At 55.9% G+C, this 11,590-nt stretch overlaps 1 protein-coding gene across 1 annotated transcript; it reads right to left on the reverse strand.

Annotated features, from left to right (window-relative positions):
* Positions 1 to 83: 83 nt before the first annotated feature.
* E2F1 (E2F transcription factor 1) lies at positions 84 to 10,858 on the reverse strand. The gene is made up of 7 exons (XM_004062021.5): positions 10,448 to 10,858; positions 4,773 to 4,863; positions 4,202 to 4,421; positions 2,609 to 2,761; positions 1,830 to 1,944; positions 1,509 to 1,734; positions 84 to 1,383 (listed from the first exon to the last, which is right to left on the reverse strand). The coding sequence occupies exons 1-7, from the start codon at positions 10,706 to 10,708 to the stop codon at positions 1,136 to 1,138; spliced, it is 1,314 nt and encodes a 437-aa protein (XP_004062069.1). The 5' UTR covers positions 10,709 to 10,858; the 3' UTR covers positions 84 to 1,135.
* Positions 10,859 to 11,590: the final 732 nt, after the last annotated feature.

The raw sequence follows: 11,590 nt of genomic DNA on the forward strand, positions 1-11,590 counted from the left end.
AGGGAAGTGGAGAATGGGCATTTCCCCAGTAACCTTGGCCTCTCCCGCCCCGAAATGTTCCCAACAGAGTCCCAAAACCCGGCCCAAACGTCATCAAAATATTTATTAAAACCAAAGCAGGAGGGAACAGAGCTGTTAGGAAGCAAATCAAAGTGCAGATTGGAGGGTGGGGCAGAGCAGTGGGGAGGCAGGCGCTTCAGACACTGCAGGAGGGACCACAGGGTCTGGGCTGGGGGAGGCCTTCACCACCCCTCCTGCCCACATCAGTGAAGGTCCCCCACTCACCTCTCCCATCTCATATCCATCCTGGGGGGCAGCTGGGGCCCTGAACTGGCCCCCTAGAGAGGGCTCACCCCACCATCCGACCACCCATGGCTGTCAGTCAGTCTGTCTCCCTCCCTCACTTTCCCAATAAATAAATCACCCAGGCCTCAGTTCCTTCAGTATGGGGCAGAAGAACAGCTCAGGGACCCCTGCCCTTGCTCAAGGGTAGAGGGAGTTGGGGTATCAACCCCACACCCCTCCTCCCCTTTGCTGATTCCCCAGGCTCACAAAAGAGGCCTCGATAAATAAATAACGCTCCATTAAAGCTTCAATCAGAAAAAACCTTTAAGACAGAAGTGCTCTCACCGTCCTACACGCCCAGCCAGCCAAAGCCTCCCCACCTGGCCTGGTCAGAGCACCAGATTCTGGGAGCAGGCACTGCCCTGGGCCTTGTGGGACCCCCAGAGCAAAAGGGCCGAAAGTGCAGTTAGAGCCCCCCCACGCGCACACATGGACTCATGCACACACATGTGGACACACTGGGGCGTGTCTGCAGTGCACACACAGAGGTGTATGTTCACCTTCATTCCCCGGTACATGCACACACACATGCTCACACACATTCACCCCCAGTACACACGTGTGGGTGTAGGCTGCATGCACATACACACCACACAGACTCCTTCCCTTCCTGGCTTGCTCAGCCTCCTAGCGGTAGCCAGACCCCAGAGCTAGAAGCTTCTGGAGACAGAGGAGAGGGGTATAAATTAAATGTTTCCAAACAGGCTGGGAGGACGGCCAGGGACAGGGGGCTCCAGGGCTGCAGAGACAAGGTGAGCATCTCTGGAAACCCTGGTCCCTCCAAGCCCTGTCAGAAATCCAGGGGGGTGAGGTCCCCAAAGTCACAGTCGAAGAGGTCTCTGATGCCCTCGCCCTCCTCGAGGCCGAAGTGGTAGTCGAGGGCCTCGTGGGGTGGGGAAAGGCTGATGAACTCCTCAGGGAGGAGGCCGGAGAAGTCCTCCCGCACATGCTCCAGGAGCGAGTCGGCCGCCACCAGCGGGGACAGGCGGTCCTCGTCCACGGGAGCCCGCAGGCTGCCCATCCGGGACAACAGCGGTTCTGGGGAGACGGGGAGCATCACAGGCCGGGGATGCCCCAGCAGGGAGGAAGGCAGGGGATGTCGTGCCTGCCCACCCCCCAGAAGAGGGGCCCTGCCCCACCCCACCCACCTACCCATCACCCACCTTGCTCCAGGCTGAGTAGAGACTGGCTGGGATCTGTGGTGAGGGATGAGGGGGGAGATGATGGTGGTGGTGACACTATGGTGGCAGAGTCAGTGGCCCTGTTCTCCTCCTCAGAAGTGGCCTCCTGGGATGGGGTCTTCCCAGGGCTGATCCCACCTACGGTCTCCTCAGGGCACAGGAAAACATCGATCGGGCCTTGTTTGCTCTTAAGGGAGATCTGAAAGGTCTGGGTGGAAGCAGCAGGCAGGGTAAACTGAGGCCCAGGTGACCACCAGCACAGCCCAGCCCAGCCCAGTTGGGCCCGGAGTTCCCAGATCTCACCTCTGAAGAGTCCACGGCTTGGAGCTGGGTCTCAGGAGGGGCTTTGATCACCATAACCATCTGCTCTGCAGGGTCTGCAATGCTACGAAGGTCCTGACACGTCACATAGGCCAGGGTTGGCAGAGTCAAGGACCACATGACCTTTGACTTCTAGGGGGTCACTCATTCCAACAGCTCACAAGGCAGGGCTCACACCTGCCTAGTCACTCCTGTCTTCCCAACCTCCTACCCACTCAAAACCTACCTCACTCCTGAGTTTCAAGTTCCACATCTGTATAATGGAATCACTCTACCCATTGAATCCCAAGGTAATAATGGCTACCGGGAACGATTCCACGTAAAATGTTCAACACAACTCCAGGCGTGGTGCTGGGAATTTATTTATTTTTTAGAGGCAGGGTCTCGCTATGTCACCTAGGCTGGAGTGATGTGGCTCAACCAGAGCTCACTGCAGCCTCAAACTCCTGGGCTCAAGTGATCCTCCCACCTCAGCCTCTTGAAGCACTAGGATTATAGGCATGAGCCACCGCACCTAGCCACTTTTCTTTTTTAATCTGTACAATTTCAGAATTGGATATTATTATTCCCCTTTTCTAGATAAAACTGAGGCCGAGAGGTTAAGCAATTTATCCAGTGTCACAACAGTGAGAAAATGCTGAGCCAGGACTTGCAACCAAAATCAGAGCTCTCTCTTAAATCCAAGCCTCTCTAGTCCCACTTGGGTGGAGCCCCTGCCTGCTAAGCCTGCCTTCCACACCCTACGGCCAATCCAAGGATATCGCTGGCTGTCAGTGTCCTCGGAGAGCAGGCGCAGCTGCGTAGTACAGATATTCATCAGGTGGTCCAGCTGCTGCTCGCTCTCCTGCAGCTGTCGGAGGTCCTGGGTCAACCCCTCAAGCCGTCCGCCGACGCCCACTGTGGTGTGGCTGCCCCTGTGGGGAGGCACCAGGGAGGGTAGGGTTAACAGTGATTGGCCCCTCTGGCCAGGAGCCCTGGGCCTCAGGACAGAGTCTGCTGTTGCCTCTGTTCTGTGAGGCCTAGGCAAGCCCTTGCTTCTCTCTGGGTCTGGCTCCTCAGCTGGGCTCCAAATCAGAGTGTCATGGGCTTGAAGTCTGGCCCGAATATAAACACCTACATGTCCCTCAACCAGGGCGGGATAAACAAATGATGGGACTGTGGGACTGACATGCCACGAAATATTACACACACACACACACACACGCGCGCGCGCACACACATATGCATTTCCAAGACATGCTGTCAAATGAAAAAAAAAAAAAAAAAAAAAAGGCTGGGCTTGGTGGCTTATACCTATAATCCCAGCACTTTGGGGGGCTGAGGCCAGAGGATTGCTTGAGCCTCAGGAGTTTGAGACCAGCCTGGGCAACACAGTGAGACTCCACCTCTACACAAAATCAAAGACATTAGCCAGACATGGTGGCATGTACTTGTAGTCCTAGCTACAGGTACGGAGCTTGAGCCCAGGAGGTTGAGGCTGCAGTGAGCTATATTTGTGCCTCCATACTCCAGCCTGGGTGACAGAGCAACACCCTGTCTCAAACCACCCCCCTCCACCCAAAAAACCACAAAAGATGCAGAATGGAACGATCTACCAAAAAATGAAATGGCAGGTGTATCAAAGAAAGGGTAGTAGCAGGATGACTGGGGCGAAGGCGAGAGGGGGAAAATAAAACAAGAATAAAATGTCTATGCCAGACAGATCTCACCGAGGGCATGAGAAGCCAGGATAGTAGTGACCTGGTGGTGTGAGGGGTTGGCAATGACTGGAAAGGGGCACAAGAGAACCTTCTAGGGTGTTGAAAATGCTCTTATCTTGATCTGAATGGTGGCAACCCAGATGAATAAATATATAAAGCTGCGCGGGGCGCAGTGGCTCACGCCTGTAATCCCAGCACTTTGGGAGGCTGAGGCAGGCAGATCACCTGAGATCAGGAGTTCGAGACTAGACTGGCCAACATGGTGAAACCCCGTTTCTACTACAAATACAAAAAGTAGCTGGGCATGGTGGCAGGCGCCTGTATCCCCAGCTATTCAGGAGGCTGAGGCAGGAGAAGCACCTGAACCTGGGAGGTAGAGGTTACAGTGAGCTGAGATTGCACCACTGCACTCCAGCCTGGGTGACAGAGTGAAACTCCATCTAAAAAAGAAAAAAGTAAAGCTGCAACTGAGGTGGATATGTAAGATTTGTGTGCTTTTTACCATCTATCATCTCAGGGAAGCTACCTCTCCTCTCTGAGCCCGTTTCCCCAGCTATAAGATGGGGATGCAGGCAGCCACAGTGGGTATTACTACCAGCTCCTCCAGGCTGGCATGGGCAGGTGTGCCTGCCCTCCTGTGTGGCCGGTACCTACAGCCACTGGATGTGGTTCTTGGACTTCTTGGCAATGAGCTGGATGCCCTCAAGGACGTTGGTGATGTCATAGATGCGCCGCTTCTGCACCTTCAGCACCTCGGCAGCCCAGTTCAGGTCGACGACACCATCAGCCGAGTGGCTCAGCAGCTCCAGGAAGCGCTTGGTGGTCAGATTCAGTGAGGTCTCATAGCGTGACTTCTCCCCCGGGGATTTCACACCTGTGGGGGTGTGGTCAGGCAAGACAGGGCCCTTCAGCATCCACCCCCACCTCCAGCCAGGCCTGCCACTCTGGCAGTGCAAGGCAGCAGGATGATGGGGGCCGGGGGACAGCCAGCTCCTTCCCCTTGGCGAGGCCAACCACAGCATTCTTCTTCTGGCTGGGGAACTCCTCACCCCTCAGGGCCTGGAGAAACCAAGCCAGGTGGCCACTCCAACTGCCCATCAGGGTCCTCAGAGGCCTGGCTCAAGCCCGACAAGCCAGACGTTAGCTTGCAAGTATGTTTGTCTGTTCACATCCCTAACCTGGGCCTGGTCACAGGGGGTCTGCCCAGCCCAAGCTCCATAGGTACCTTTTCCTGGATGGCGGCCTCTGCCCCGAGCTGGCCCACTGCTCTCGGCCAGGTACTGATGGTCAGTTTCCAGGTCCAGCCTCCGCTTCACCTGTGGCGAAAACGGGAGGATGCCCAGTAACCAGGAGTGAGGCCAGAAGAGACCTGGCTTAAGGCTGGGTGCCTCTGGGCTACCCTCGCCTCAGTTTCTCTAGCAGGATGCCTGAGTGTGTGACTGAGGGAGATCAGAGGGGACACATCCTGAGAGTCACAGTCCTACCACACAGGACATTCCATTTTCACCACTTCTCTGGGGTCTAGCGGTGGATTTAAAACACATCCGCAAACTTTCTGATCCTTCTCCTTCAAAAGATGAAGCCTAATTCTCCTCCGCTTATGAGCCAGATCTGGTAACTTGCTTCTGGGGATGAATGAATGGAATGTGGTGGAAGGGATGGCCTGTCACTTTTGAGACTGGGTCAGAGGCACTGGAGCTTCCTCCTTGCTCTGTATTGGGTCACTTACTCTGCCATGTCATATGGGCACTCAAGTAGCCCTAATGATGGGCAAGAAACCATGGCCTCCTCCCAACAGCAACACTTAGTCACAACTTCTGTTAGCAGCCAGAATCCAGACACTGGCTGAATCTCCAGAGACCCCAAGCCAGAGCTGGATAAGTCTTCCCTGAATTCCTGACCCACAAAAACTATATAATAAATGTTTGTTGTTTTAAGGCACTATTTTTTTTTTCTTTTTTAGACAGGGTATCGCTCTGTTGACTATGCTGGAGTGCAGTGGTATGATCACAACTCTCTGCAGCCTAGACTTCCTGGGCTCAAGCAATCCTCCCACCTCAGCCTTCCAAACAGCTGGGACCACAGGCGCATCCCTCCAAGACCAGCTAACTTTTCTATTTCTCGTAGAGATGGGGTCTCCCTATGTTGCCCAGACTGGTCTCTCAAACTCCTAGGCTCAAGCAATTCTCCCATCTCAGCCTTCACTGTAGTCGTGCTGGGACTAGTCAGCCACCATGCCCAGCTAAGCCACTGATTACATAGGTCCCTTGGCTAAATCACCTTCTCTCTGGTTTTTGACTAATCTATACGCATGGTAGCAGCTGGTGCTCATCAAGTTCCTTGCATCCATTAGTTCATTCCATTCAATGGACTGGCTGTATAAAAATGGCCCCATTTTCCAGATAAGGCAACTAAAGCCCAGGGAGGCGCAGGAAGTGGTAAAGTCAGGATTTGTACCCAAGACGGTCTGAGGAAGAACCCAAGCTCTAAGCACTGGCTTAGTTCAGACACTCCAGGATTGGGACTGTCCTGGAGGTCTCACAGGCTGCTCAAAAGTACCCAGACCAAAACCAGACTGATCTTCCCCTCCACCATCCACAGGGTTTCCTGAGCTAGAGTTCCTGACCTGTCACCCTCCTCACATGCAGCTACCAAGAACTGCTCATCACCACGGCGATCACCACCTTCCCAGTGGGCTGCTGAGCAGACTCCACACTGGTCTCCCTGCCTCTGCTGCAGCCAGTCCTCCTACAAACCTTACCATGCTGCCGCCCCTGCTTAAGGCCTTCCTCCAGCTCCTCATTGCCTTTGTACTCTCATCTGCCACTGCTTCTCTAGAGGAACCCGAGTCACGTTTTCCCAGAAATCTAGACTGCCCTTGCATCCCTCCCACCCTCCCCACTTCACACCTGCTCCCTCTACCTCTGTGGGCAGAAACCTTACCCATCAGCTAGGAGATGTCACCTCTTCTCCCTCTGAACTGCCTCAAACCCGACCTTTTGCCACATTCTGTCTCTCCCTACACATTTCTGCAGATGTATCTGTCTCACCCTCAGAGGTGTCTGAATCACTTGAGAATCTATAGTGTCTGCCATGGAGCCTGGCATCAACAAATGTTTGCTGAATGAACCCCCACCATGCTGATGAACCACTCCCTCTTGTGCACATTCACTGACTTTTGACGGCACCCAGGGGAAAGAAGAGCTACTGTGCTCTAAGCACTGCGTACTCAACTGCTTCCCCTGCAACCCTCTGGCCACCTTTTGGCAGGTGCTATGATGGCCTCCACCTGAGAGAGGCCACACAGTGAGAGGTGGACCCAGGACTTGTACCCTACTGGGCTGGTACAGAGCCCACACTCATACCCGCCACGTGCCCCACCTCCCCAGAACCCAGCCAGAATGTATCCCCCTCCATACTCGCCCCTGGGGCCCAAACCCTAGCATGCTCCTGCCATCTGCACCCCTTGCCTTCTCCCTGGGATCCCCACCCTTGTCCACCCCTGAAGGCAGGTCAGTGCCACACCCTAAAACAAAGGCTTGAGTGGATGCCATTTCTGCCACTTCTCCCTAGATAAACACTGGCAGAGGGGCCCCGAAACGCAGGGGTGAAGACATTCACTGCTGAAAAAATCTGGATGACTCGAACACCCATCCATGAAGGGGGTCACGAAAGCTGTGGTTTGTTTAGCCCCTTGAACACCATGCAGCTGTCAAGGACCGAGGCAGGTTGACAAGAATCCCCTCACACATACAGACAAGCAAAACACTGTCACGGGGCGATATATTTATATGATCCCTTTTGGATTAAAAAGCTCATGAAACTTTTCTCTGGTTCAGTTTCTATTATTATAGAATACATTTTGGGGCAGCCTCTGGGAGGACTGTGGGAGACCAGTGCCATATCTGAACGGTGTGAATGACACAGGAAAAACTACAATTTTTAAAACTTTAAAAAACAAAAACTGTCACAACCACCACAAACAAAAATAGCCTTAGGGAAAAAAAGGAAAAAAAATGAATAGGGCTGGGATCCTGCTGTCAACTTTCTAGTTTCTTAAGAGTTAAGTTTTTGGCCAGGCACAGTGGCTCACGCCTGTAATCCTGGCACTTTGGGAGGCCGAGGCGGGCAGATCACTTGAGGTCAGGAGTTCAAGACCAGCCTGACCAATATGGTGAAACCCCATCTCTACCAAAAATACAAAAATTAGCCAGGTATGGTGGTGCACGCCTGTAGTCCCAGCTACTCGGGAGGCTGAGGCAGAAGAATCTCTTGAACCCAGGAGGCGGAGGTTGCAGTGAGCCGAGATGGCGCCACTGTACTCCAGCCTAGGTGACAGTGCGAGACTTCATCTCAAAAAAAAAAAAAAAAAAAAAGAGTTAAGAGTTAAGTTTTCAGCTGGGCATGGTGACTCACACCTGTAATCCCAGCACTTTGAGAGGCTGAGACAGTCAGATTGTCTGAACTCAGGAGTTCAAGACCAGCCTGGGCAACATGGCAAGACCCTCTCTCTACTTAAAATACAAAAATTGGCTGGGCATGGTGGTACACGCCTGTAATCCCAGCTACTCGGGAGGCTGAGGCACAGAATAGCTTGAACCTGGGAGGCAGAGGTTGCAGTGAGCCGCAATCATGCCACTGCACTCCAGCCTGGGTAACAGAATGAGACCCTGTCTCCCAAAAAAAAAAAAAAAAAAAAAAAAAAAAAAGTTAAGTTTTCTACAGTAAACATGTATCATAGTTATAATACTTGAGTTTGTGGAAGTGGACAGGCAGGGCCAAGAGGAATGGCTGAATTGCACAGAGCCTTGTATACAGAATGCCTGCTGGTATAGAAGCTAAGCCTGTAGCTTATTTCAAGGACTGTGCCAGACAAATGCCAGTGCAGAGAGGCCAAAAGCCGAACCTGTGGACTTTCTGGACTTCAGTTCCAGAATGGTGCCAGCCTCCTGGCCCTTAAGTACACTGGGGGCCAGGGCTCCTTGTCTCTGGGCCTAGTGCCTCCTGGGCATTCACTAACTCAACAACTGTTGAATGAATGGAATGCCCTGGCCAATGAGCCTGCCCCTGACAGGTGGAGTGGAGGGCATTTTTCTTTGCCCCTGTCCCTCCCTTTGATCCTAGAACCCATAATCCTGTTCAGTTCTTTGAGGACAAGACCCTCAGGTTGTTAGGTTTCCGCAGACCTGAGCCTTCTATAACGCTTGTCACACAGCTGAATGGAAGATGCTTCCCCAGGTCCCAAGTGGTACCCACAGGAACAGGCCCCTGGAGTACAGGAGACAGGCCACCTGGCCCACCCCTGGTACAACCCCCTCCCACCCACTCATTAAGAGGGAGGACCCCTAAAAGCCCTTCCTGCCCTTTCTTCAACCTGTATCAGCATCCCCAGGAAGCAAGGCATCCCAGAGGTCAACCTCAGAGGAAACGCAGACTGCTCCCCCGACTCAAGAGCAGAATGACATGGGAAGATTCTAACATCTCTAGGCCTCAGCTTCCCAATCTGTAAAAAGGGGTTAAATGAGTTAATTAGGTAAAGCGCTTGGCAAAGAGCCTGGCACACAAGACATCCTCAAAACAATGGTGGCTGCTATTGTTATTATTAGTAGTATTGTGGTGATTCCGGAAGGCAGCACTGGGCATGGGGCCAAGGGGGTTGGGGGAGCCTCCTCAGGATGCCTCAGGGACCAGCTGCCACCCACACCCCCATCAGCAGTTAGGCAGCTTCTACCTCCTTGTCCTGAGTCCTGCCTCACCCCTCCCACTTGCTCCAAGTTCCCTGCTGAGACCCCATCCTGCCTGGCCAGACCCCGCCTGCACACCAGAGCCCCACCTTCACCCATAGGCTGCGCCAGTCAAACTGGTCTCCACACCGTGCCCTGTGCCCCACAGTTCCCAGCTCCAGGCTTCTACGCCTCCAATCCCTTCTCCCACTGGAATTCAGCCGCCTCTTCTGGGCCCTCCAGTCTGAATTCGTCTTGAGCTCAGCGATCAGGGAGGGCTTTATTAAAGGATCTCCCTGAGACATTTTCTCTCCTGGCACTGGGGGCCTCCTCTCCAGCTCCCAGAGGCCCAGCCCACCTAGTCCTTCTACAGAGACTCAGGGGTCGGCCTGCCTGATTAATGAGGTTCCATGGCAACCAGGGCCTGGGAGGGTGGAGGGTGGCAGATGGAAGGACAGGCAGAGGGAGGGGATCAGCAGCTGGTCCAGCTGCCCCGCCCCTGCAGAGAAGGCCTCCCAGCCAGGAGGGCTGTCCCCAGAGGCCTGGCCGGCCAGGCCTGCACCTGGCAGTCAGCATCGAGGCAGGAAGGAGGGTCTCCTCAATGGCTCACCAACGGTTAGGCCCCAGGACTTTCCTCCGCCCCGCCTTCACTTCCCCCAGCAGCTGTGCTCACTACCGAGATGCAAATTCTGAGCTGAAGCCAGCAGGCCTCTCAGTTCAAATCCCAGCCCCACCACCTGCAGCCGTGTGACCAGGGGCAAGTCACTTTCCCTCTCTGGGCCTCAGTTCCTCCTCCGTCAGATAGGCACAGTGACAACACAGCTCACAGCGGGGTTGTGAGTTTTAGCTGGCTTGAAGTCGCCCAAAGGCCTGGCATGTAGTAAACGCCAGTTGAATACACGTGGGCTATTATTATCACTGAGTCCGACGCTGGGGAGGCTCCGGTGAGGAAGCTGAGGCGCAGAGCACAGAGCAGCAAACAGGGACCGGCCCGAGGTCACCCCGCACCCCAGGGCGGGGCTCGGAGGCCCAACCCCGGCTCTGCACCGCCCAGCCTGGGCGCCTCAGTCAACCCCTCCCCCGCCGCCTGCCGCCTCCAGGCCAAACACGGCGCCCTCCCGGGTCTGCGCGGGGGGCACAGGCGGCGCTGTCGGCGCGGCGTCCCTGGGGTCCGTACCGGTGGGCGGCCGAGCGCGGGGCGCGGCGCACTGGCTGTGGGCCGGGGCGCCTGCGGTGTGGCGAAGAGCAGCAGGTCGGGGTCGCAGGGGCCGGCGGCGGGCGCCGCGGGGCCGGTGGGAGCCGGCGGGGCGCTGGCGTCCTGCGCGGCGGAGATGATGACGATCTGCGAGGAGTCGAGCAGCCGCAGCGCGCCGGCCCCGAGCAGGGCCTCCAGCGCCGGCGCGCATGGGCCGCCCGCAGGGGCCCCGGCCAAGGCCATGACGCTCACGGCCCGCGCGGCCCGGGTGACAGGCGGCGGCGGCGGCGCGGGCCCATGGCGGCAGGCCTCGGCGAGGGCTCGATCCCGCTCCGCCCCCGGCCGCCGCTGCCTGCAAAGTCCCGGCCACTTTTACGCGCCAAATCCTTTTTGCCGCGAAAGAGCCACGAGCCGCCGAGCGCCGCCACAATTGGCTGCCCCGGCCGTGACGGGAACAACGGCGGCGGTTCCTATTGGCTTTAACGCGCCGGACCCGGCAGCGAGGGGCGGGATGGGGCGGCGGCGCGGGGCGGTGCGGCCAATGGCGGGGCGGGGGGCGCGCAGGCTTTGTCCGGATGGTGCCAGGCGCGGTCTGACTCCCCGCCCCCAGCCCGGGCGTCCCCTGCTGGAGGCGTGGGGACACGGGAACACAGGCCCCGCCCCGCCCCGACGCTCCCGCATCCTACTGACCTTTCTATAGTGCACGTTCAGAACAGAGCCTCTCTTCTGCACATGACCCTCAACCTGTAGCCCCCAACAGCCTCAGCTTAGATTTCCAGAGACTGTCCCCTCTTCTTTTCAGGATCATCGCTTCCACAGCCCAGCCATCAGCCACCTCTTCCATCCTCAACTTGCCTCACCCATGACATTATCCTAATCCTGCACCCAGCCCTATCCCGCTCACCCAGAGCCCAAGCTGAAGAGCGGTGCCTGGAAATGGCAAGGGGGACGTCGGGCTTTCCTGCAAGTCCCATTTTAGCCAAAATCTCCAACAGCCAACGTATAGCATCTGCTTGAACTCATTCATTCCCTCAGTCATTCAACAAACGTTTGGAGAGCTTGCTCTGTGCCCCATCCTTAATTCGTGGCCCTAAGGAGCTCACAGTCCAGTAGACAGGGGAACAG

The sequence above is a fragment of the Gorilla gorilla genome, chromosome 21 (assembly GCF_029281585.2).
Source record: "Gorilla gorilla gorilla isolate KB3781 chromosome 21, NHGRI_mGorGor1-v2.1_pri, whole genome shotgun sequence".
Taxonomy (NCBI): domain Eukaryota; kingdom Metazoa; phylum Chordata; class Mammalia; order Primates; family Hominidae; genus Gorilla; species Gorilla gorilla.

Excerpts from the sequence above, each read along its gene's own strand:
- E2F1 (XM_004062021.5), bottom strand. The coding sequence starts at position 10,708 with ATGGCCTTGGCCGGGGCCCCTGCGGGCGGCCCATGCGCGCCGGCGCTG. Across the intron at positions 4,422-4,772 it reads AGGCCGCCATCCAGGAAAAG|GTGTGAAATCCCCGGGGGAG; the intron begins GTACCTATGGAG and ends ACACCCCCACAG. Across the intron at positions 1,735-1,829 it reads AAGCCGTGGACTCTTCAGAG|ACCTTTCAGATCTCCCTTAA; the intron begins GTGAGATCTGGG and ends GCTTCCACCCAG.